This window comes from Actinia tenebrosa, unplaced genomic scaffold (assembly GCF_029948245.1).
Source record: "Actinia tenebrosa isolate PJP-AT-01 unplaced genomic scaffold, QUT_ActTen_1.0 PGA_scaffold7__59_contigs__length_16204524, whole genome shotgun sequence".
In the NCBI taxonomy this organism is placed as follows: Eukaryota; Metazoa; Cnidaria; class Anthozoa; order Actiniaria; family Actiniidae; genus Actinia; species Actinia tenebrosa.
In genome coordinates this window covers 10,316,738-10,337,438 of record NW_028292584.1, presented here as the reverse complement: position 1 = coordinate 10,337,438, position 20,701 = coordinate 10,316,738, and the positions used below count along the sequence as shown (strand labels likewise).

The 20,701-nt window shown below is 35.1% G+C and overlaps 2 protein-coding genes, 1 long non-coding RNA gene and 1 other non-coding gene across 4 annotated transcripts; 1 reads left to right on the top strand and 3 right to left on the bottom strand.

Annotated features, from left to right (window-relative positions):
* Nucleotides 1–119: 119 nt before the first annotated feature.
* Nucleotides 120–191, bottom strand: Trnaw-cca (transfer RNA tryptophan (anticodon CCA)). Its single transcript has one exon. It is a non-coding gene; the product is annotated as a tRNA-Trp (tRNA).
* A 1,553-nt stretch (nucleotides 192–1,744) lies between these two features.
* On the bottom strand, nucleotides 1,745–9,459 carry LOC116301256 (uncharacterized). The gene is made up of 3 exons (XR_004197716.2): nucleotides 9,320–9,459; nucleotides 2,580–4,370; nucleotides 1,745–2,330 (listed from the first exon to the last, which is right to left on the bottom strand). It is a non-coding gene; the product is annotated as an uncharacterized LOC116301256 (long non-coding RNA).
* On the top strand, nucleotides 4,225–12,063 carry LOC116301249 (uncharacterized). The gene is made up of 5 exons (XM_031710283.2): nucleotides 4,225–4,389; nucleotides 4,460–4,505; nucleotides 8,429–8,659; nucleotides 9,179–9,493; nucleotides 9,737–12,063. Exons 1-5 carry the CDS (start codon nucleotides 4,225–4,227, stop codon nucleotides 11,326–11,328), a joined length of 2,349 nt encoding a protein of 782 aa, XP_031566143.1. The 3' UTR covers nucleotides 11,329–12,063.
* Nucleotides 12,064–13,723: 1,660 nt separating this feature from the next.
* Nucleotides 13,724–20,319, bottom strand: LOC116301218 (uncharacterized). The gene is made up of 4 exons (XM_031710239.2): nucleotides 20,305–20,319; nucleotides 19,255–19,377; nucleotides 15,449–17,657; nucleotides 13,724–14,452 (listed from the first exon to the last, which is right to left on the bottom strand). Exons 1-4 carry the CDS (start codon nucleotides 20,317–20,319, stop codon nucleotides 14,286–14,288), a joined length of 2,514 nt encoding a protein of 837 aa, XP_031566099.1. The 3' UTR covers nucleotides 13,724–14,285.
* Between the last annotated feature and the right edge of the window lie 382 nt (nucleotides 20,320–20,701).

Genomic DNA, 20,701 nt, shown 5'->3' with positions numbered 1-20,701 from the left:
AGAAGCCATAAGATTTGCAGGGTTAAAAATTAAGGCTGCTTATTGGACTGTGGATTACGATTGGTGTAAAACAGCTACACTGAAAATTTGGTTAGTGGAAAAAAAATTCAAAAATTGAATGACCCCGACGTGACTCGAACACGCAGCCTTCTGATCTGGAGTCAGACGCGCTACCATTGCGCCACGGAGTCATATATGAGAAATCTGGGATATTTTATCACGTTTATTTACTGTCTTGGTGCGCCTTATTCTTCACTTGTTTTATATTGAGTAAAGCGTCTTAATTTTAGTAAATAATTGGAAGTCTAGGGAAATATAACATATTTATGGATTTCAGTAAAATCGCAATGGCTTTTATTCCAACCAGTTTTAAAAGTGGGTTTCCTGTGTTAATCACTATCTTTCTTTGGGCTTCCTGTGTCAGAAAATAATTTTGGACAAATGAAAAAGTAAAAGACAACCCAGCGAAACTCAGCACGTTTTGCGGTAGCCGGATAGTGGGCGATAAATTGTTTATCTTTTTTTAGCAAACGAAGTTATTGGCTAAAAACAAAAGTCAATCATATTTTAAATGTTCATTTGGAAATACTGTAGATAATGAATTCCTTGCTCGTCTTTAAAATTATAAAGTAATTGTCGGACAGACAGCTGATTTTTTCGTCCTTAGCCAGATGACACAGTGCTAAAAAAATTGAGTTGAAATATAATGACATATCAGTATGTATATCTATATCTATATATATACATAAATGTACTGGTAAACAGCTTCAGTTCATTTGCATATTTCCACCTGCTCTAGCTAATTCCCGTGGCGGTTTTTTAAAGTATGTTTATCGTCATTCAGAATAGTATTTAAGTATAGAACGAAGAACTTATTATCTTTGGCTTCAATACAAGTCATCGAAAAAGTTCAACCATTTCAGGTCGGATTTAATTGGAAAGATCTTGAAATATTTTCAAACTATTTAGTTTTTCTCAAAAACAACTGGTTTTCTGAGATTGTGGGCTATAGTGCTCTTGTCAGCTGTACAACTGCGCAATTTCTTTGAAAATACATAAAAGCAACTCGAAACATCAACAAAATACTGTACACAGAGTTGGAGACATTCGACTTCAAGATTTCTAATTCGTTCAGGTCTAGGAATATATTCCTACTTTTCAACGAAAGAAGGCCCGAAGAAACGTTCACACGAGAAAAGCCAAGACATGGTTTCTAACCAGCAACCATATTACACTTCACCGCCGCAAGGCAGTTTTTATTATCAAAACAGCAGCAACCAAGCTCCATCAGGCGTGTACTATCAACAACAACCTTTGATGTACCAACCATATGAAACATATCCCATGGCAGCCCCTCAGAATACTGTTTTCATTTACGATGATGTGGCGAGACGTGAGCGAAATGAGGTAATGGACAAAGGTTTGTTGGCTGCTTTGTGTGCGTCGTGTTTATGCTGCTGGATTCTACCTCCTTGGCCATTGCACTGCCATTTCTGATACACCTCTGTATAACGACTCTGGCTTGACTCGGCTAATGGCAAATAGACATTACTTCATATTATATACATTATTTCATACAGGATTTTATTCTACTACGATGTAAAAATGTGTAACAGACATCGGTGTACACATATGCTCAGTCCAGCTCAAAAATCGACGATAGCAAAAAGGAAGAAAAAATAAAATAAATATACCGGAACACGAAGTCTTTAAAAAGAAGACTTACTGGTAATGGAAAAGAAAATTTGAAGAAAAACGGGATGTTTATTGTTTTAAAGCTATTATGTGGTCATTTAAAATGAGTTCCGTCATAGCTAGCCTGGTCGTCTGAAAATAGCACTTTTTAAGTGAATATTATGAAAGTCAGTACAATCATCCTTATATCAGTGCAATATTGCTGTCATATTTTCAACACGTTTGCGTGTGTTCGCCGGTAATTAGACTAGTCACTAATTAATCTTGCCTCAATATCTTTAAGTTTATTTTCATTTTTTCCCCTTGGGGATGAGGGGAGGGGACGTAGGGCAGTCAAAAAATCGTAATAGTATTGCATGCTATCTAGTAACTTATGTCAGACTTGGCGTCTTTTTGGCATGGAGACAAACTTCAATGCATCATTATGGCCGGCAAGAAACAGACCGTCGTGTTGGTATTGTCATGTTTCCACTGGTTTCAGAATTCTTCTCGAAGTCTCTGCTTAGTCACATGAACATCCTAAGAGCATCAAGATGGTCTGTAGCCTCCTTTTCAGACGTTGTTTGTGTCGATCGGACCGACACAAATAACGTCTGCAACTGGAAGGCTGGATGGTCCGTGGGACGATCCAAAACCTGCAGAGACAAGAAAAGATAAAATCGGTAAAACTGAAGAACGACTAGACCACTCGTTTTAGAAAAGAGTGACAGTGATGCCAAAACGTCAGCAGCCTGAACAAACCACGCTATTTACATTAAGCAGGTTCAGTCTTTTGCCAAAATAGGAGATTTAAACTTGGTCATCCGTTTAAATTCTTTTGTTTTTCTCCAGTCTTCTTTTTTCTTTCTTTTTTTAATAAATGCACAAGGTATGGGTACATTTACCGTTTAAAAAACTTGAAAATCGTTGTGCTCACTACCCAAAACGCTTTCTGAAAAAAAATCTAATAGAAGAAAAGAAAATCAAAAAGAGCAAGTACAAATATCTAGATTAATTCTTGGGAATCGACAAACACCGGCTACTGATCCATTATTGATCCACAACAGACCTCCCACGCACTTACCAAATTATCCGCAGATTTTCCCCTCAGACTGAAAATGCGTGATAGATGACGTCAAACACGATTCTGTATCACTGAACACATCCGTAAACACATCCGTAAACATGTACATGTAACCTAATTTGCAAATAGATTGATCAACAGGGCAATTTTTAACAATGCATCTATAATTAATCCCATTATCATGGAACTAAAAATAAATTTGATGAAGGACGAAGCAGTAGATCTCTCTAGCGTATTGTTTTCCCATTTCAGACAACGTGCCCCTAGAGTAGTATTTCTTTGTTTAACAGCAGTTGCCGCATAGGAAGATACATGAATATGCATGTATGCGGCTCAAACAAAGAATCTTCTTATTCTCGAGAGAATACGACATGCACGAGTTCTGAAAAAGGGACTGAACATCATCACGCCCAATCTAAAGAAATCTTTTTTCTTAGTTCACTTTGAGTTATACTATCGTGCTGAAATTTCGAGGGGTTTTACTTGACAGTCAATGCGCGAACAATCTTTCAATGTTCCAATAACTCTGTTATAAAGACTATAAATATACTGTATAAAGGCCACTCAATAATAAAATGATTTGACAAGGGCTGGAGTGATAGAGGGTCTGTCTTGATGCTTGTATCAACTTGAATATGCAAGGGGATCTATTTATACTTTCTTCCCCGGCGAGTTCACAGTGGGAAATAGGACCTTGTTTTGTCTCAACGTCATTAAGACCCATTTAAGGTCCCAGAGATAAAAATCACATGCTCAATAGGAACTAACAAATTCATCGGGTTCACAGCATACTCTGATCTTTAATATTTTTATCTTAAAAATGAGACCAATGTGATTGGCTGTGGAACTGACTCTGATGACGGGGCTCTCCTACACATCATCCATAAGATAATTTTGTGGCCCCCTCCTTGAACAACCTTCACCGATACGTCATAACAAAAGTACGTAGTTCGAGTACTGTATCGCTCGCTGGTTTGTGGGTTGCAGACTATATATCACCTCTAGCTGTCATTCAGTCGTGGGCTATTTAAAAAGGAAAGAACTAAGCATCACTTTTTTCCATATTATTTAACTTGGTTCGGTTGATATTATTCGACATACCACAGTGTCATATTGTAGCTAAATATCAATCAAATACAGTCGTTAAATTTCGACGGACTCTTACAGACCGGAAGTAAGCTAAGCTCTAGTAAAGTATCAATTACCGAACGTCACTTCTAAGGCAAAGGAAGTTGGCGGGACTCAAATTGTTTGCAGAGCTACAGGATTCCATCACTTCCTATAACTGCTGTTACAATCAAACAAATATGCTTACCGACTGACATTACCTCAAAGTTGGGTCTTTGCGCACGATTCGTATCGAGAGAGATAATTTTAAACTTCTAAAGCTTTTAGTATATTCGTTGTTTTATGGTTTATGATCCTTGGGTAGGTCATAAAACCCTAATAAATCCTCCACTCAAGGAATGTTAGAAGAAGTGTGCGCGCGCATGTTCACAAGCTCCAAATCGAAGAACAGTGGCTTCCAAGTAGCTCGATGGTTTCCTACTTTGCCAGCTGAATGTATTGAGGATGCGCCAGCCACTATGGATATAATCGAGGGTCCAGTACGCTACAGAAGGAAAAAGAAGGTACATCAAGTATTTTAAATGATAGTTTTATTGATTTGTTTGGTTTAAAAACTTGTTCTCGTGTCTACAGTGGAAGTCCAGATGGGCTGTGCTTCGAAGAGTCAATCCCGCTGCTGGTGAGTTTGAAACGTAGACAATACACTACTTTTCAGTCTTTTCAAAGCAATATTGCATTCAAGGGTTAGATTCTCAGTACTTTAGGACCAGAGAACAGTTTCTAATTAATGATACTTATCGGTCTTATTTCATTCAGCGCTGACGCTGAAATGTTTATCTTTTCTCGTGTCTTGATGCGTCCTAATATGAATTTACGTGATTTCGGCTCTTAGTTTTATAGTTTTATCGCATTTTCATACGAAATAAGTTTCTATTCTTCACGACCTTAGGTGGTTTAGATAGAAAACATTCATAGGAAAAGTTTGTTTTGCTACTTGGTTCGCTTGTCCCGCTGATGTTGAACAAATTATTACCCAAACAAACTGAAATTTTGACAATATTCATTCGGGCTACGGTACCTTTGTCTTTATAATATGAAGTCTTTAGAGAAAGCAAATCATTATTGATAGATTCTTCTATTTAATTTGTCTTACGTTGCCAACTTTAACGCATTCTTAGTACTCTTTTCTAAAAGTTGTGCTTCGGAATTTCGAGTCGTGTACTGCTCATTAATCCCTAACGCAACCAAAAACTCCCCTTTACGAGAATAACTGTGCTCGATTACCGAGATATTCAACACCTAATAAATATAAAAGTCGTACTATTTGTAAGCTATTATTAAATTACTCGTATGCAGATGGAAAAGTAAAATTGAGAGTGATCATCCTATAATTTCTGGTGGAGGCGTTGTGTGTGATTGCACATCATTGGCTTTCCTCGCGGACAGTCAAGCACTAGTTTCTTTATTACACTGTAATTTTACACTTCTGCAAGCCTCTTACGTTTGTTTTAAAATATTCCCGTCTTATGCAATTTCCAGAGGGGTTTAAAAGTAAGGTAATAAACTGTTATAAATGAAACGAAGAATTCGAAGACAATTTTTCCTTCCCAGACGATTTAATATAAATCTCTTGGCTTCGTGGGAGATCATTTATAAATCAGCTGAAGCCTAAATCATAGTTTTTCCTGCAATCTTAATATGATAAATTATTAAGAACAGTTAAGCCATTTGTAGAATTGCCTTTTTTGGGGGACCACCATCTCGAATTCTTTATATACACCAAAAAGCTTTAACAAATGAATTATAGAACCTAGTGTTCCAAGATATTCTAGGTCTTCATAGTGTTCGGATCGCGCTTACTATATCTTCCTAAATTGACCACTACTTTCTCAACATTTCAACTTGCTAACAAGAATATGTTTAGACCTTCATTGGAATTTTTCCTTTCTCAATATAAATAGAAATCTTGAGTAAAAATGGGGAAATATTTCTAGTAATTATTTCGTGACAATCTTTAAACCTCTTTTTTTTATCTGTATTGAATATACTTCTTGTCTTCTTGGAATCTGTAATTTAGACTTGTGGGGTAAAATGTTAAGAAAATTATAAACACAGTCATATAAGTACTGTATATGAATAAATATTACTTTGTTTAGTAATATCAAGCTGTCCTCTCAACTGTATTCTTAAAGAGATGATGAAATATTTATTGTTTCAATATGAGAGAGACCTCTTAAAACAAATCCTTGGTCTTGTTTTCGTACATGTTGTATATCATTGGTACAAGTGATGAAAGCTGTTAACTTCCACAAACAATATTATAGCTTTTATATTTGCATATTTAAAAAAAAAATTATTAAAACTTGGTTCTATATATTCTGAAACAGCTTGACAAATAGTAAATTTATTTTTTTGGACAGCTGTCACAGTACATGTACTATCATTATTATTATTAAACCATCACATATTTTTAATTATCAAGTATTATCATAGCTTCGAATTGTGGCATAATGAAAAAAGCAATGATATCATATTATACTCGTATACTCTCGTAAATCATTCTGAATAATCTCCTCTAAACTACATTCATCCTGTTATGAAAATATACACCAACACAATTATCATCAGGGGACTTTTTCATTAGGGAGCTTGTTTATCTTCCATAACAAGACTCTTTCCTTATATTAGTAAACATCCTATTTAATGAATCAGGCTTTCAAAGACAGTTGATTTTAGTAATGATGAATAATAATTTTTCTATATGTATTTATAATCTAGCTATACATGATCAATCATGGTTTCTATAATCTCGACAAAGAGGAATTTTATTTATTTAAACATACACTTGCATCTTTGTACTGTGATATATACGTAATAAACACCTATTTCAAAAAACGTTGTCGGTCAGAAATCTGAGATGAGTGATCTGAGACCAAATATAGTTTTTGTGATTTTATGTTTTCTGACTAAAATACGAAAAATCACATATCCTCACTGAAAGGCCATGCTTCATATTCCAATCTAAATGGAAACTACGTTGTTTTGATTGTGAATTTATTACATTTTGCAGCATACTACTCGGTCTCAGATTCCAGATCTCAGACCAACAATTCTTTTTTTAAAATAGTAGTATAAAAGCTGGAAAATATAGACCCTGAGAGGAAAATTTAGTTTTAGAAAACAGCTTTTGATGCCTTTACATGAGAATGTCTCTGGCCTCAGCCAACGAACTGTATATTATCTTAGTATTTTACAAAAAAAAGAGTTATAATGAGGCCCAAATAGGAGCTTTTTATTATGTTATATCATGTCGCCAAGGGGTAATGTACGTAATGTAGGCTTAATCGTTTAAGACCTTATGGAGGTCTTTTTACAGCTATCAATCATTACATAACTATATATGCCAATATCAGACTTAAATATCTAAGAAAATATAGATATATATAGCTTCATAATTATAATATCCTAACAAAAAATATATTTGCTTTCTAAAAGGCAACAACACAGGAATTAGGAATCAAATATCTGTATTTTAGATTTTAGTTGATCTCAGCTGATAACAAACACAATGTATACTTCAATGTGTGGGCTGCTGCTATTGTGATACTACGATCATTAATTTAATAGGCGACATTCAAGATATTAAAATTCGAGCACGATACCCAGGCTCTCTGGAATAAAATGTTTGAAATTACATTAAACCTCAAAAGTATCAGTAAATATAGTACTGTAGATTCAATTATAACGTTGTTGAGTAGTGAACTGACCAATTTTCTACCAATTCCTTTTATCATTGCTGGAACATCATAAATATCGTACATTATTTTATCCCTGCCAATCATATATTTGAGGATCCACATGTTTGTACCACACATGAAGTACCTTTTGGTTGAAGTGCAATAAATTCTGAATTTCTGAATTTTAAGATATCCAAAATGGCCTATTAATAACATGCATTTTTATAATGTGGCATATATTATGGTTTGTTTGGGTCCATTTTGGCTACAAAAATGTAATATCAGAAATGTAATGCAGGAAACTAGGAAAAGATTGACATGTTTGACTCTCAGTCTGCACCATTTTCAAATATAACCAACATACTTAGAAAAATAAAAGTAAAATTTCATTCTACAAAAATAAAACAAATTTGTAGGTGAAAAGTAGTTATTATAAGCGAGGTCTCACAGAAGAAGTTAATTTGTTAAAATAGCCATATTATGATTGAAAAGGACATTTGATTATGAATAACTAAGAAATGAAAGATAAATTGGAGAATAGAAATATGTTTGAAAACAAAAATGAAATAGAGTTGAAAAGCTGCACTTTCATTTTGAAATTATATGGATTTTGGCTATAATTTAATGGAGCCATCTATTCATCCATACATTCATTCTTTCATTTCTTGATTCATTTATCTTTCATTCATGTATCCATTCATTTACTCATTTCTTTCTTGCTTCATTCCTACATTTATTCATTCATTCTTTTATTCATTCATCCATTCATTCATTTATTTCTCGACAGGATGTTGAGGATGTTACTTTTCTAGATATCCGTACAATCATTCTTGCTTATTATTCTCTCTTATGATTATATTTCCAGATGTAATTAACCTAGTGTTATATCAAGACCAAGTCGGTGCTAGATCACGGCAGAAAGAAAAAGCCTTCATCTCCCTAGAGTCATTTTCAGGCCTACAACTACTGAACAAGCTTGACAAGCACTATAATGTAATCATTGCTATCACTGCTAATGAAGTTGTACGATTGAGCTTTGAGACAATTGATGAAAGATCTGAGTGGGTGAATTGTATTCAAAGACACTTTGGACAAGGTAACTATTACTGATATATATTAATTTCATTGGAAATAGATAAGAGTCGATGAAATTTATCGATTAGCTTGGAAATGAAGTTGAGTATAGGAATAACTTATCCTTTTGTCACTAGCTGAAAGGAGCTAGTTTAGAAAAATCAGAGACTCTGATTTTTTTTCGAGTTCCTTTTAGCTAAGTTACAATTATATGAAGAAATATTTTTTATAGATAAGAGTTATTTAAATATATCTTTCAATCGTAAGCTGAATTTTAAAATTCTTAGAGACGGTAAAAAATGGATAAAGAGCAAAATCTGTAATGAATCGACTATTTATTCATATACCACTGATTTCATTTGTTTAAATCAAATAATTTGTTTGGTACCTTTAGATACTCTGATTAAGCGCAGTGTATTGCCCTGTCGCGACTGTCATAGCAATGAAAACAGTGGTAACGTTATTACATCTTCCAACAAATCAGAACACATGTACATCAAGATAGACTCATAGATTAACCATCTGTATCTATCTTATCTAGAACAATCGTTTGATGGAATCATTCCCAACAAACAGAAGATCAAATCAGGCGAAGCTACTCTTCGATTCTACAAAGATTTCTTTAGTCTAACGCGGAAGGACAACTACCGATTGATTGGAAAATGGAAGCTCGTTGATTTACCTCACTACGGCGCCGTCTACGGGGCGTTTGCTTTCGAAGTGAAGGAAGGCGGAGGAACATGTATTTATTACTTCGCTACCAAGTACGGAAGAGAGCTCCATCAACTGTTTGACAACGTTTGTCGAGGAGGCCAAGTAGGCACTGAAAATAATTATGTGGAACCGCCTGCATTAGGTAAGTGAAAATATCATGGCCGTATTTTCGCTTTCGTGTGGACTTTCGCACCTGTGGTGCTTTCCACACAGGAAACCCAAACATAGTTCGCTCATAAAAGTTTTGAATTTTCTCTCAAGCAAATAGGAAAATCACGAACCTTTTATAAAGGGTTTTAAGAGCTATGCTACCCATTATCAATATTTTTCGGTGGCTATTAGTCTTTTATTTGCGAAATTTAATGTCATAAATGTTTCGTTAAAGATCGCTCCTCACCACAGAGATCTGTCAGTCAACAAGATGCATCTGTCAGTCAACCTAACTTCTTCAAGCGTACTTGGCAACGTATCAGTCAACGTAGAAGAACTAAACAGCGTCCGCGAAGTCAAAGCGAGCCAGGAGAAAATCGACGACTACGAAAACTTACAAATAGACGACTTCCTAATGTACCCGGAAGTGCTAATAATCGTGCCGGGAGTACCGTACCGGAAGTAAATAACCAGCATGGAAGTGCAGGATCTACGCATTTGGTCACTCCTGATGGATATGAAATAATGACAGGCGGGGAAGAAGACGATGTTGTGGATGCCGCAGAGGAAAGGAAAAGAAAAGAGAGGAAGAAATCTGAAACAACAGAAGAGGAAAATCCTAGGAGTAAAGCGAGTAGAGAAGAGAAATCAAGCACTGGAGAGGAGAATGAGCATGACGGCTACGTTATCGTAGATGGCGTAGATGTCGAAAAAATAATAAAAGAAACAGAAAAAAAATTAGAGGAAAAGAAGAAGATGGAGGAAGAACAACAGAAAACTGCCGTGAAGAAAAGCGAGAGGACGTCTGAGAACGAAGACACTATGGAACCAAGTTATGAGAAGATGGAATTCAAACTAAACGACGTACCAAAACCTGACGACAAGAATGGAAAACCTACGACGGCAACAGAGTCAGTTAAAGATGAATCAAAAATAGAAACTGAAAAGAAGGATAGCGTTAAGAGTGGCCGTAACAGCGAAGGATACGACAATGTGGATGTGGCTGTGACCAACGAAAATGACATCAAAACAACTGGAAGCGATGATGTCTTTAAAACAGAAGAAATAAAGCCACCTAAGACCCCTGTCAGACCTAAAAGCCTGGAATCAAAGCAAGAGTTAATTGTTAATCCTAACAAAGCTCGACGGGGAATCAGAAATCCGCCTCCAGAGCTGGTCCTACCTCAGGAGACCCCCGAGAGACCATATGTCAACTCTCCCCCCAAGACAGCTGATTATGTGAATGTACCTGGGCGTCGTGGTACAGGTATGATGAACAGCGCCATTAGATCGAGAAGTAAAACCGCCAACAATAAACCTGGCTCTAAGAAGTTCAATATGTATGATATCTACGATGGCAACGATGACTCCATCTACCATAGCGTAGAATCACTAATGCCCGGTAACCCGGCGTACCAGAATCTCCGGGTCGAGTCTAACCGTAGTCATAGTTTTGACAATATTCCTGGTCATTCGTATACCAATCTTCCTGGTCAATCTGTGGATGGCCAGGCGTACCAGAACATTGGACCGCCAGGAACTCAAGCATATGTAAACTTGAACGCACCAAAAAGAAAGTTTCAGAGAAACCAGAATAGTCATCATTTGAACTATATTCAAGTTGAAGGGACGGATGGCCCCAGCGGTCAATATGGACCTCCCTCCTTTTCAATACCAGCTGAACAACAAAACGCAGCTGCAGCGAAAGCTGCTGGTAGCGAATACACTTGGATCGACGAGAGTCGTACGAGATTGTTAAAGGAGACTGCTCGTATGCATTCAGATCTTCGAAAAGAAAATTTACCAAAAGTTACAAAGAAATATTAGTTGAATAATGATGAATAATGCAGTTGACATCTTAGAAGTTTGTTTGTACGTCAACTATGCCGTGCGCCATTGCACAAAGCTATAAGAATTCATTCAACGTATTTTTAGGTTCCTTTTTTTTACGACAACTTTTGGTTGTAGGATCGATGAAGGGTGCTCTTGTCAGCCAGGTTCGTATAACGAAAAAATGTGTCAGGGTCGTTATGGACTTCTAGCACGATACCGAGGCTCTCTGGAATAAAATATTTTACGTATTAAACCTCAAAAGTATCAGTATAGTGCTGTAGAATCGATTATAACGTCGAGTAGTGGATTGAATAGCTTTGCTTTCAAAATGTCCTTATTATTGCCGAAACGTAGGCACGTCAGATATGATAAATCATTTTAATCCTAACATATGTATTTGGTGACACGTGTTTGTAACATACATGAAGTAACATTCGACTAAAGCCTCGCAATCAAGTCTAGACTTTAACATATCGAACGTGAGCTAACGTGTCTTTTGGCCCGTAATGACAAACTACGAATTCCGCCTGAAGTTTCGTAGCTCAGTCATTTAATGCTATTTTCTGGGAAAACTTTAGATTTTAGTCAATGTAGAAAGTTTTCTAAGTTTCTATAGTATAATTTAGGCGATGCATACGTGCATTCAAGATTTTTATATCTTTTTTATACATTACATAACTCAACTAAATACTTTATAAGTGGACCTAAAATAAATTCAAGATTGCTACTGTTGTGCCTCAATCTGATTTGACAGAAAAATGAATAGTCTCCTTCACAGTTCCCTGCACCATCTTGAAAGGTAATCAAGACTGTGGATCAAAGCCAAGACAGCAGTGACCTTGCAATGATAGAGATGTGAATAATTGTCCAAGGTGTTAAAAGCTCTCTATCATGGCAAGGTCACTACTGTTTTGCAATGCAGCTCAATTTGGAGGAAACAAAAATAGTTTTCCAATAGTCCCTTTCACAGTTCCCTGCACCATCTTGAAAGGTAGCCATGCCTTTGCATTGAAGTGAGAAGAACAGCAAGCTTGATTTGATAAAGACATGCATTATTGTCCAAAGCTCACCATTCGTCCTCTTTGATGCAAAGGCAGGGCTAACTTTTATGATGGTGCAGGGAACTGTGAAAAGGACTATTCTCATGAAATTGAAATTCGTTTGATTTGTCCACCACATTGAACTGCTTTGACGTAACATGCAAGAGGTCTATTGCCTTGGTGGCTAGGGGAGGTGTTTCATGGGTGGGTAGGGTAGGGAAAGCTTTATTACCCTTTGTGAAAATACCCACTGATAGTAAGTAACATCTGACATTATTAATACAAAGAAGTAAAGTACAAACACTAAAAGTGAGCAACGCTTTGCACTATTTAGTAGTAAATAGTGCTAATTAAACAATAGAAAACAATAGAATTAGCATAATTTAGCAGTATTTAGTGGTATTTAATGTTGCACACTTATAGTGTTTGTACTCTACGACAATGTAATAAGAGTTTTCTCTGCAGCCTAGGAAAGGATGACAACAATGACAGTCTTCATTGAATGCATCTAAACGGTACATCATGTCTGATGACCTCTTTTATAATTCAACATATACTAAAACTGTAATGTTTCAAATATAACAAATACATATGGCATGCTTTTCATTTTATAAAATGTTTCGACTAAGGTTTCAAACTATGGATATATTGAAAGCATTTCTTTCATCAAAACTATAGGATAACACCTTGAATAAAATATTGAAAGATGATAATTGCTGTTATGATCTTTCAACCAGTGAAGAGTGGCTAGAATTTCTATGGACAAAAAGGATGCCGAGATAAAGGTCGATAGTTTTTTCCCAAACATGTTTTGGTAACACTTCCCATTCTATCCAGCATCTTTTGATATTAAAAAATATGGACTGGTTAACAGAATGAATGAATGGGAAGAGATAAAAAGTGGATAAGAATGGGAATAACTTCCCAGTATCTATCCCTTTTTACTTTCAACCTTCCTCTTTTTTTCCATCCCATGCATTTTTTAGCCTGAAGGAATTTGCTATACTAGCATGATAAATAGACCAAAGAAAGAAAGAAAAGTGATCTGATGAATAAAATGTTGGCCATGGGGTGGATACTATATAACAATATTCTTCTTACAAATAAAGAAAGATTATTACAAGATATCAAAATTGCTGGAGAGAAAGGGGAACCAGAAGGACTTGTCTAAATTGTAGTTCTCTTTCTTATTCAATGCATGCTGCTGCCTTCGTTGATCACAGGTCTACTCATATATAAAGGTTTACCTTTGTATAGGCAGTTATTCAAAGTGGGTCTTTCTTGGTGTTGCAAGATGTATTGTATTCTGGGTTAGGGGCCATTGTATTGAAGGGTATTGTTTAGCTCCAAACTCATTGTTCTCAGCTATTGTTTTATTGTCTTCATGGCTCAGGTGCCCTGCAACACCAAGAAAGGGCTGATAAAGTGCATAACATAATATATCTGTAAAAGAATGTTAACTAACAAAATTGTACAAATTAGTGCAAAGTTTTGTAGGTCTGCAGAGCAAATTTGTGCAGTTGTTTACAAAGTTATTCACAGATATATGCTATGCACTCTACTGTTAAAAGATTTGAAAACATTGGTACCATTAATGTTGTACAAAATTGTACAAATTAGTGCAAAGTTTTGTAGGTCTGCAGACCAAATTTGTGCAGTTGTTTACAAAGTTATTCACAGATATATGCTATGCACTCTACTGTTAAAAGATTTGAAAACATTGGTACCATTAATGTTTATATTAGAGTTGACTTGGCAAATCAGCTGCTGAGCCTTAAACAAGGCTAAACCTGTATGCATTCAAGAATCACAGCAGTATTTACCGACAAGAAATAGGACTATTCATTGCTACTTCGTAGATGTGGCTGCAACATCTTCAACATTTCCCCAGTCATGTGTCAAGTAAAAATATCAACCAAAAAGTTCCTTTTCCTTTTGAATTTCCATGTTTCTTCTTAAAATATCAAGGTTTTTCTGCCTTATTCTAGCAATACGTTCATCAAGTTCCTTTTCTTTTGAATCCTTGGTACTTGTGGGCTCCTCAACATCTATTTTCTTGATGATTTTCCTTAAATCACCTGAGAGGAACATTGCCAAACACATTAATTAATATGATATGAGGTGAACAGGAAAAATTTTGAAATGCAAATTAGGAAAGTTGGGCTTCTTGTGGAATTAAGGGGACTAGAGTACCGAAGTGTGACGTCATCAAATTTCAAATATTTCAATTCAGTTTCGAAATGTTCATATTTAAAGAGAACAAATCATTGCCTATATTTCTGCCAACTTTAAGGCTGTTCCAAGCTTTATAAAATAATGGAGATACTGGGTAATTAAGCTCCAAAAAGGCCTATACATTTTCTCTCATTTTGGACTGGATCAAATCATGTTAGATCCAGCCTCAAATAAGAGAAAATCTATGGGGATATTTTCGCATTAATTTACCTACATCTCAGCCATTTTTCTTTCTTCGGTCTGAAATTTCACACTATAACATACTTTTACAAGCAGTTTCTGATAATGTCACCAAAATTGTCTTGTCAATTTTGTGACGTCATCACTTTGGTACTCTTATTGAAAAGCATAAAGTTGCATATCAAGACATTCTAACAGAGGTGCAGTCTATAAAATTTCCAATAGTTGCTCCATGGTATCTCATAATGTCTTTATCAAAACAACAGAATTCAATCAGTAAAAAGGTCTTTTTGGAAATTGTAACCTTCCTCCATGTGGGAAGTAAGGACGTTTGGAAGCTAAACAAGAAGTCCTTACCTATTTGTCACAAGTAAAGCTAATAGTAAATGTATAATCTTTCTATCTCAGTGGGTGGACCACGGGGAGGGTCGGGGGAGGGTTGAGGGGAGGGGGTCCCTTACTTGAGGTTCAATTGATTGTTTTATCCTAGAATTTAGTTTTGCCACGGGTAAGATGGCAAGAATCTATAGAAATGTATTTGTAATTTGTAACCCTGGGGAAGGAGAGAAGTAAGTGGTTGCGAAAAGTTCCAACGAATTTTGATATGTGTATGTTTGGACCCTCTCACAAATTCCTGGATTCTCCCTTGTACCCCATACCTGTACTTTTGCTTGCTATCTTGTCTTGTTTTTCATGATCTAATTCAGGCTCAGCAGCACTTTTCTTCTCCTTGGACTTTACAACAACAACCTTTTTCTTACTTGGAAGAGTGGTTTTTGTCTTCAGAAGATTTCTTGCATCAGATTCATCAATCACAGTCCTTTCTTTTTTCTTTTTAGAAACAAAAACGTTTTTACTTTGAATGTCTTCTTTTTTATTCTCTTTTATTTTCTCTTTTACTGAGTTTTGATGGATATCTGGTTCCGTAGTTGTTTTTGGAGGTGACTTGTCCCTAACGGGTGACTTTTCCCTAGGTGAAGATCTAGCATGAAGTGGTGATTTATCAAATGATTTATTAAAGTCCATTTTTCCAAGCCGAGATTTGATACTTTCTTTTTTTCTCTCTTTACTATCCTTTTCATGATGTCTGGCTCCCCTCTCACTCGTTTGATGTCTACTCGTTCTCTTAGAAGGACTAATGTTTCTCCTTGGAGAACTCCTGGTTGTTTGGATGGGACTATTGCTTCTCTTCCTCGGACTTCTGCTTCTCGTATTCCTTCGTAATGGGCTCTTGCTTCTTCTCACTGGACTTCTACTTCTTCTTCCACGATTAAATGTTGGACTCCTACTTCTTCTTGAGTGGCTTCCGCTCCTTATGGGGCTTAAACTTCTTCTAGAAAATCTTTTGCTTCTTCTTGAGAGTGATGGGCTTCTGTTTCTTCTCCTGAATGGACTTCTATGCCTCAAAGGACTTCTGCTTCTACTTTGTCTAATGTTTCTATAACTTTTTATAGGGCTTCTATCATTTCTTTGTCTGCTTCGACTTCTTTGTATAAATCTCCCATTTCTTTCAGGAGAAATACTTCTTTGCCATTTTCTATCATTAACCCTATAGCCGTGTATCCTGGATGGTGACCGTGATCTTGATCTTGAGTGTGTCTTTGATCTGCTGTCTGTTTTAGAATGTCTCTTTTCACTACGATTATTTTCTTTTGATGGTATTCTTCGATACTCCACCTTAGACTTTACAACCTTACTTTCAACTTCCTCCTGAAACTCATCACCAGATTCAGAGCTGCCGATACTAAGCTGATCCGTGTGTAAATCCTCTTCCATTGGTTGTGAAATTTGCTTGTTTTTTTCATCTGACTTTTTAGTTTTGTTTTCAGTTTCTTTATCCTTATCTTTCCTAGATTTTGTTGCGGACTCTTTATCACTCTTTTCTTTATCTAGAATTTTGTTTGGAATTTCCTTTGGCTTACCAAGCAAGCTTTTGTTTGAAGCCCCAATATTATCATGTTCAACCTTTTGATTTTTTGAAATTTTCTTAGCTGATTTTGATGAGGAGTCATGAAAAGAAGCACTATCTTGTTGTCCAATATCAACATTTTCTCCTTCTCCATGAGATAGACTGTCCTTACCATTTAATTTTTCACCATTATTTTCTATGACTTTTTTGATGTAATTATTCTTTTCCTGATTTGTAAATTCTTGTTCTGTTATTTCCTCCTCCTCATTGATATCAGATTCAACCTGGACCTCGTCATCATCAGCATCATCCTCACCATCATCTTGATCATCCATCTCTTCTTGCTCCTCCTCTTCCTCAGATATGACAATTGAGGTTTCTTCTTTGTCTTCTTCTGAAATATTTTCATCTTCTAATATATTTTGATTGTCCTCTTGAGATATCTCCTCTGTTTCTGAATCAACAGCATCCTCATTGATCATATTCACTTCATCTCTTTCTGAGTTACTATTTTCTTCATCACTATAGCTTGCAACAGCCTCTTCATCATCATTATTAACATCATCATCATCATCATTACCTTCAACATTATCATCATCTTCATCATTACTTTCATCTTCATCATCATTATCAGTAGATTTTACTTCATTATCAACAGTGATCCTCAAACTTTCAATTTTTTCCCCAGGTCTTTCTTTCCCAACTATTTGTTTTGTTTCATTATCTGTCTCATTTACCCATTCACTTGAAAAACTATCATCTTCAAAATCTTTTTCTTCCGATGACTCCTCACTTGATTCAGCAAACCTTTTATCTTTTTCAGGTTCAGGGCTGTTAAGAGAGATGTCTTCGTATTCTGTGCTGGAGGATGATACATCATCATCTTGTTCTACAAATGAATCATCTTTCAAATCAATTTCTCTCGGTACTCCTAAAGTAGAATCCTTGGCAAAGTTTTTCTAAAAGAAATAATAAATGTGTGAGTAAAAATGTAATCAGCATAACCAAGAATGATTTATCCTAAAAACACACCATCTAACTTAACTCAGGCAAGTTCTCTGACGTTTTAACTACATTTCAATATTCACCCTCTATAAATGCCTATATAACCGCAAAATACTTTATAAAACCACGTATTCCAGCTCACAATTGATTATCAAAAACATTTGAGTGACAAGAAACATTGGAGCCCATTAATAATTAATAATAATGATTTATTAACTTACTATAGCGCCTTTTAACATTAAAATGATCAAAAGCACTTTACATGAATGAATTAATAAAATATGAATATACATATATATACAATACTTATGATAAATATAAGATATTACCATAAAAAACTAACAAGGAAAAGATATATATGTATATATAAATATAATATGTATAAGGAAAATAAACTATAATAGAAAACAATGTTAGAATTGATAAAAATTACCTATTGTAAGCTACATAAAAAGATATATCTTAAGCTGTTTTTTAAAAACGCCAAGTGATCTGATTTCCCGAATATTCATAGGAAGGCTGTTCCACAATGTGGGGGCAGCAGCATAAAAAGAACGAGCCCCTAATGTAGAAAGCATACGCCCCTTGGGACGGTCTAAAAATAATGAATTATTCGATCTGAGAGAATAAACGGAACAGGACTTAAAAGACACTAAGTTACTAATATAGCTAGGCGAGATATTATATATAGCCTTAAAAGTAATAATTAAAATTTTAAAATAGATGCGTTAAAAAAACAGGTAGCCAGTGAAGATTATATAGAGCGGGTGTAATATGATCATACTTTCTAGTGTTCGTAATTAATCTGGCAGCAGTGTTTTGTACGCGTTGTAGCTTAGTGATCTGATATTTAGGAAGGCCATACAGCAAGCTATTACAATATTCTAGTCTGGACGCAACGAAAGCATGGACTAATGTTTTAAGGCAATCCTGAGAAAGGTATTTTGAAATCCTGTGAATATTGTGAATATGATAGAAAGCAGCCTTATAAACTTGATTTATATGAGCATCCATACTAATTGAATCATCAAAAATAGTTCCCAAGTTCCTAACTTTAACAGAAGGATCAATCGTATGATCACCTACATGAAGTACTGACAGATTTAATTTATTTAATTGTTGACGAGTTCCAATTACTAGAAATTCAGTTTTATCATCATTTAGTAAGAGTCTGCCTTTAATCAGCCAGTTCCTTATATCTTTAATACAATCACCCCTTTGCCATTATAGTATAAATTCAAGGGTTTTCAAGGTGTTCAAGCATAAAATATGGTAACATTTGACAGTGTTTAAGCCTCTTGATAACTAAAACTAAATTTAAGGAGTGAATTTACTGCCGTTTTCAATATTCTGCCAACTCCGACATTTCAACAGCTTCTTGTGAAATTGGTTTTTACTACTGCCAGTCAAAATATAAAAGGTAACGACTGATTCTTTTCGATTGGTGGCAGCAAAAAACCTAATTTCAGCAATTTGAGGTAGCTAGCAACTACAGAGTTTGTAGAATATCAAAAACCGCAGTAAGGAATAGCATGAACCCTGCTAGCTTACTTTTCTGGACATGGTTTTAAGAGCTGCTGCTCTAAGTAGCTCAAGCTCATCCTCATCATTATCATCATCATCATCATCTGAATCAGCTCTGCTAACAATCCTTGTATCTCTGACAGGCTGGTACTATACAAACAAACATTACCTCAACATTAATAAGTTCATGCTGAGATTATATATATATATATATGTAGTAAGTAAATGAATTGGTAACATGCTATTTTTTTAAAGTAAAGATGAAGAAATAAGAAAAAATAATTCTTAGAGGAAAAAAATATTTGTGAAAGAAAACTACAAAAAATATTCTACAATATTGGCATTTGCTGTCTTTAAGATCAGCCGAGAAGTTATACAACACTAGACAAAATTGTTTATCATTTAATTCTGCAAAAAACGTGCCTGAAATGAGACTGTATCAGCACTTCTCATCTGCTTGCACTGGGTACAATAAGGTTTAGTATTACTATAGATAGAGTTTGAGCACTTCTTTGCAGATTTAAATGATAAACAACTTATCAGTCGGCTAATAAGCATCCGATACAGCTTTGCATTTTTACTTGTCACTTGTATTTTGGCTCACCTAAAGGCTTGCCAAAATACTCTTTGACTCGTAAAAATACACAGCCATATCAGATGCTTAGCCGACTAATAACCTCTATATATTAAGCTTAGGCTCAAAGGTAAGCTTAAGCCTATATTTTGTAGTTTATTCTGATGGCTTTTCTTTCAGCCATTTGGAAAGTAGTCTTCTCGAGTCTAGAGATATAATTTAATCTCCCTGAAATGCATTGAGTTCATCAATAAACTCACATCATTTTAAAACTTAAAATATCATTCTCTTTGCAAAATGTTGACATCTTTTACATTTTTTTGTAACTGGTGTCAGAAATTTCTCGAATAAAAGTTTAAAAATCTAATAAATCACCTCTTTTATCAATTCAATATGTAATCAAGCCCTCTAAGATTATTATAGGAATTTCTATTTAAGTGAATCAACAAGGAATAAAACTTATGAAAGGATTATTTACGAGAGAAACTCTCTTTTCAACTTACCATGTCAGCCGCCATATTGGATAGCTTTACAGCGCATTCTCCAAGAAATATGACCGCTGGAAATCAGCAGGCTCGCATCAAAACTAATTTTCCTTGAAAACGAAAAATTTATGATATTTCGAATGTTCAATTTTTTTTTTTCAGCGCTGTGTTAAATAAACTACTTGTTTTCATGAGAAATGAGTTTTTTATTATTATTTATTTGTATACGTATAGGTTTTTATTCCAAATTGTTTAGAAATCATCTAATTTCCATGGCAATGAGCTTAGCTTAATCGAGTAATTATAATTTTCATATATACAGAAAATTATTGATTATCATAGCTGGAAAAATCACGTTAAAACCAGTAATCAGTAATACTACGAAGTTTGAAGGAAATAAATTCAACTCGCTGCC

What these genes read in the sequence shown, in the direction of transcription:
- LOC116301218 (XM_031710239.2), bottom strand. An exon ending in TTAAAACCATGTCCAGAAAA is followed by an intron (nt 17,658 to 19,254) that starts GTAAGCTAGCAG and finishes TATTTCTTTTAG; the next exon opens with AAAAACTTTGCCAAGGATTC. An exon ending in GATAGCAAGCAAAAGTACAG is followed by an intron (nt 14,453 to 15,448) that starts GTATGGGGTACA and finishes TGTTCCTCTCAG; the next exon opens with GTGATTTAAGGAAAATCATC.
- LOC116301249 (XM_031710283.2), top strand. Translation starts at nt 4,225, where the DNA reads ATGTTAGAAGAAGTGTGCGCGCGCATGTTCACAAGCTCCAAATCGAAG. An exon ending in GCTACAGAAGGAAAAAGAAG is followed by an intron (nt 4,390 to 4,459) that starts GTACATCAAGTA and finishes TCGTGTCTACAG; the next exon opens with TGGAAGTCCAGATGGGCTGT. An exon ending in TGTGGAACCGCCTGCATTAG is followed by an intron (nt 9,494 to 9,736) that starts GTAAGTGAAAAT and finishes GTTTCGTTAAAG; the next exon opens with ATCGCTCCTCACCACAGAGA.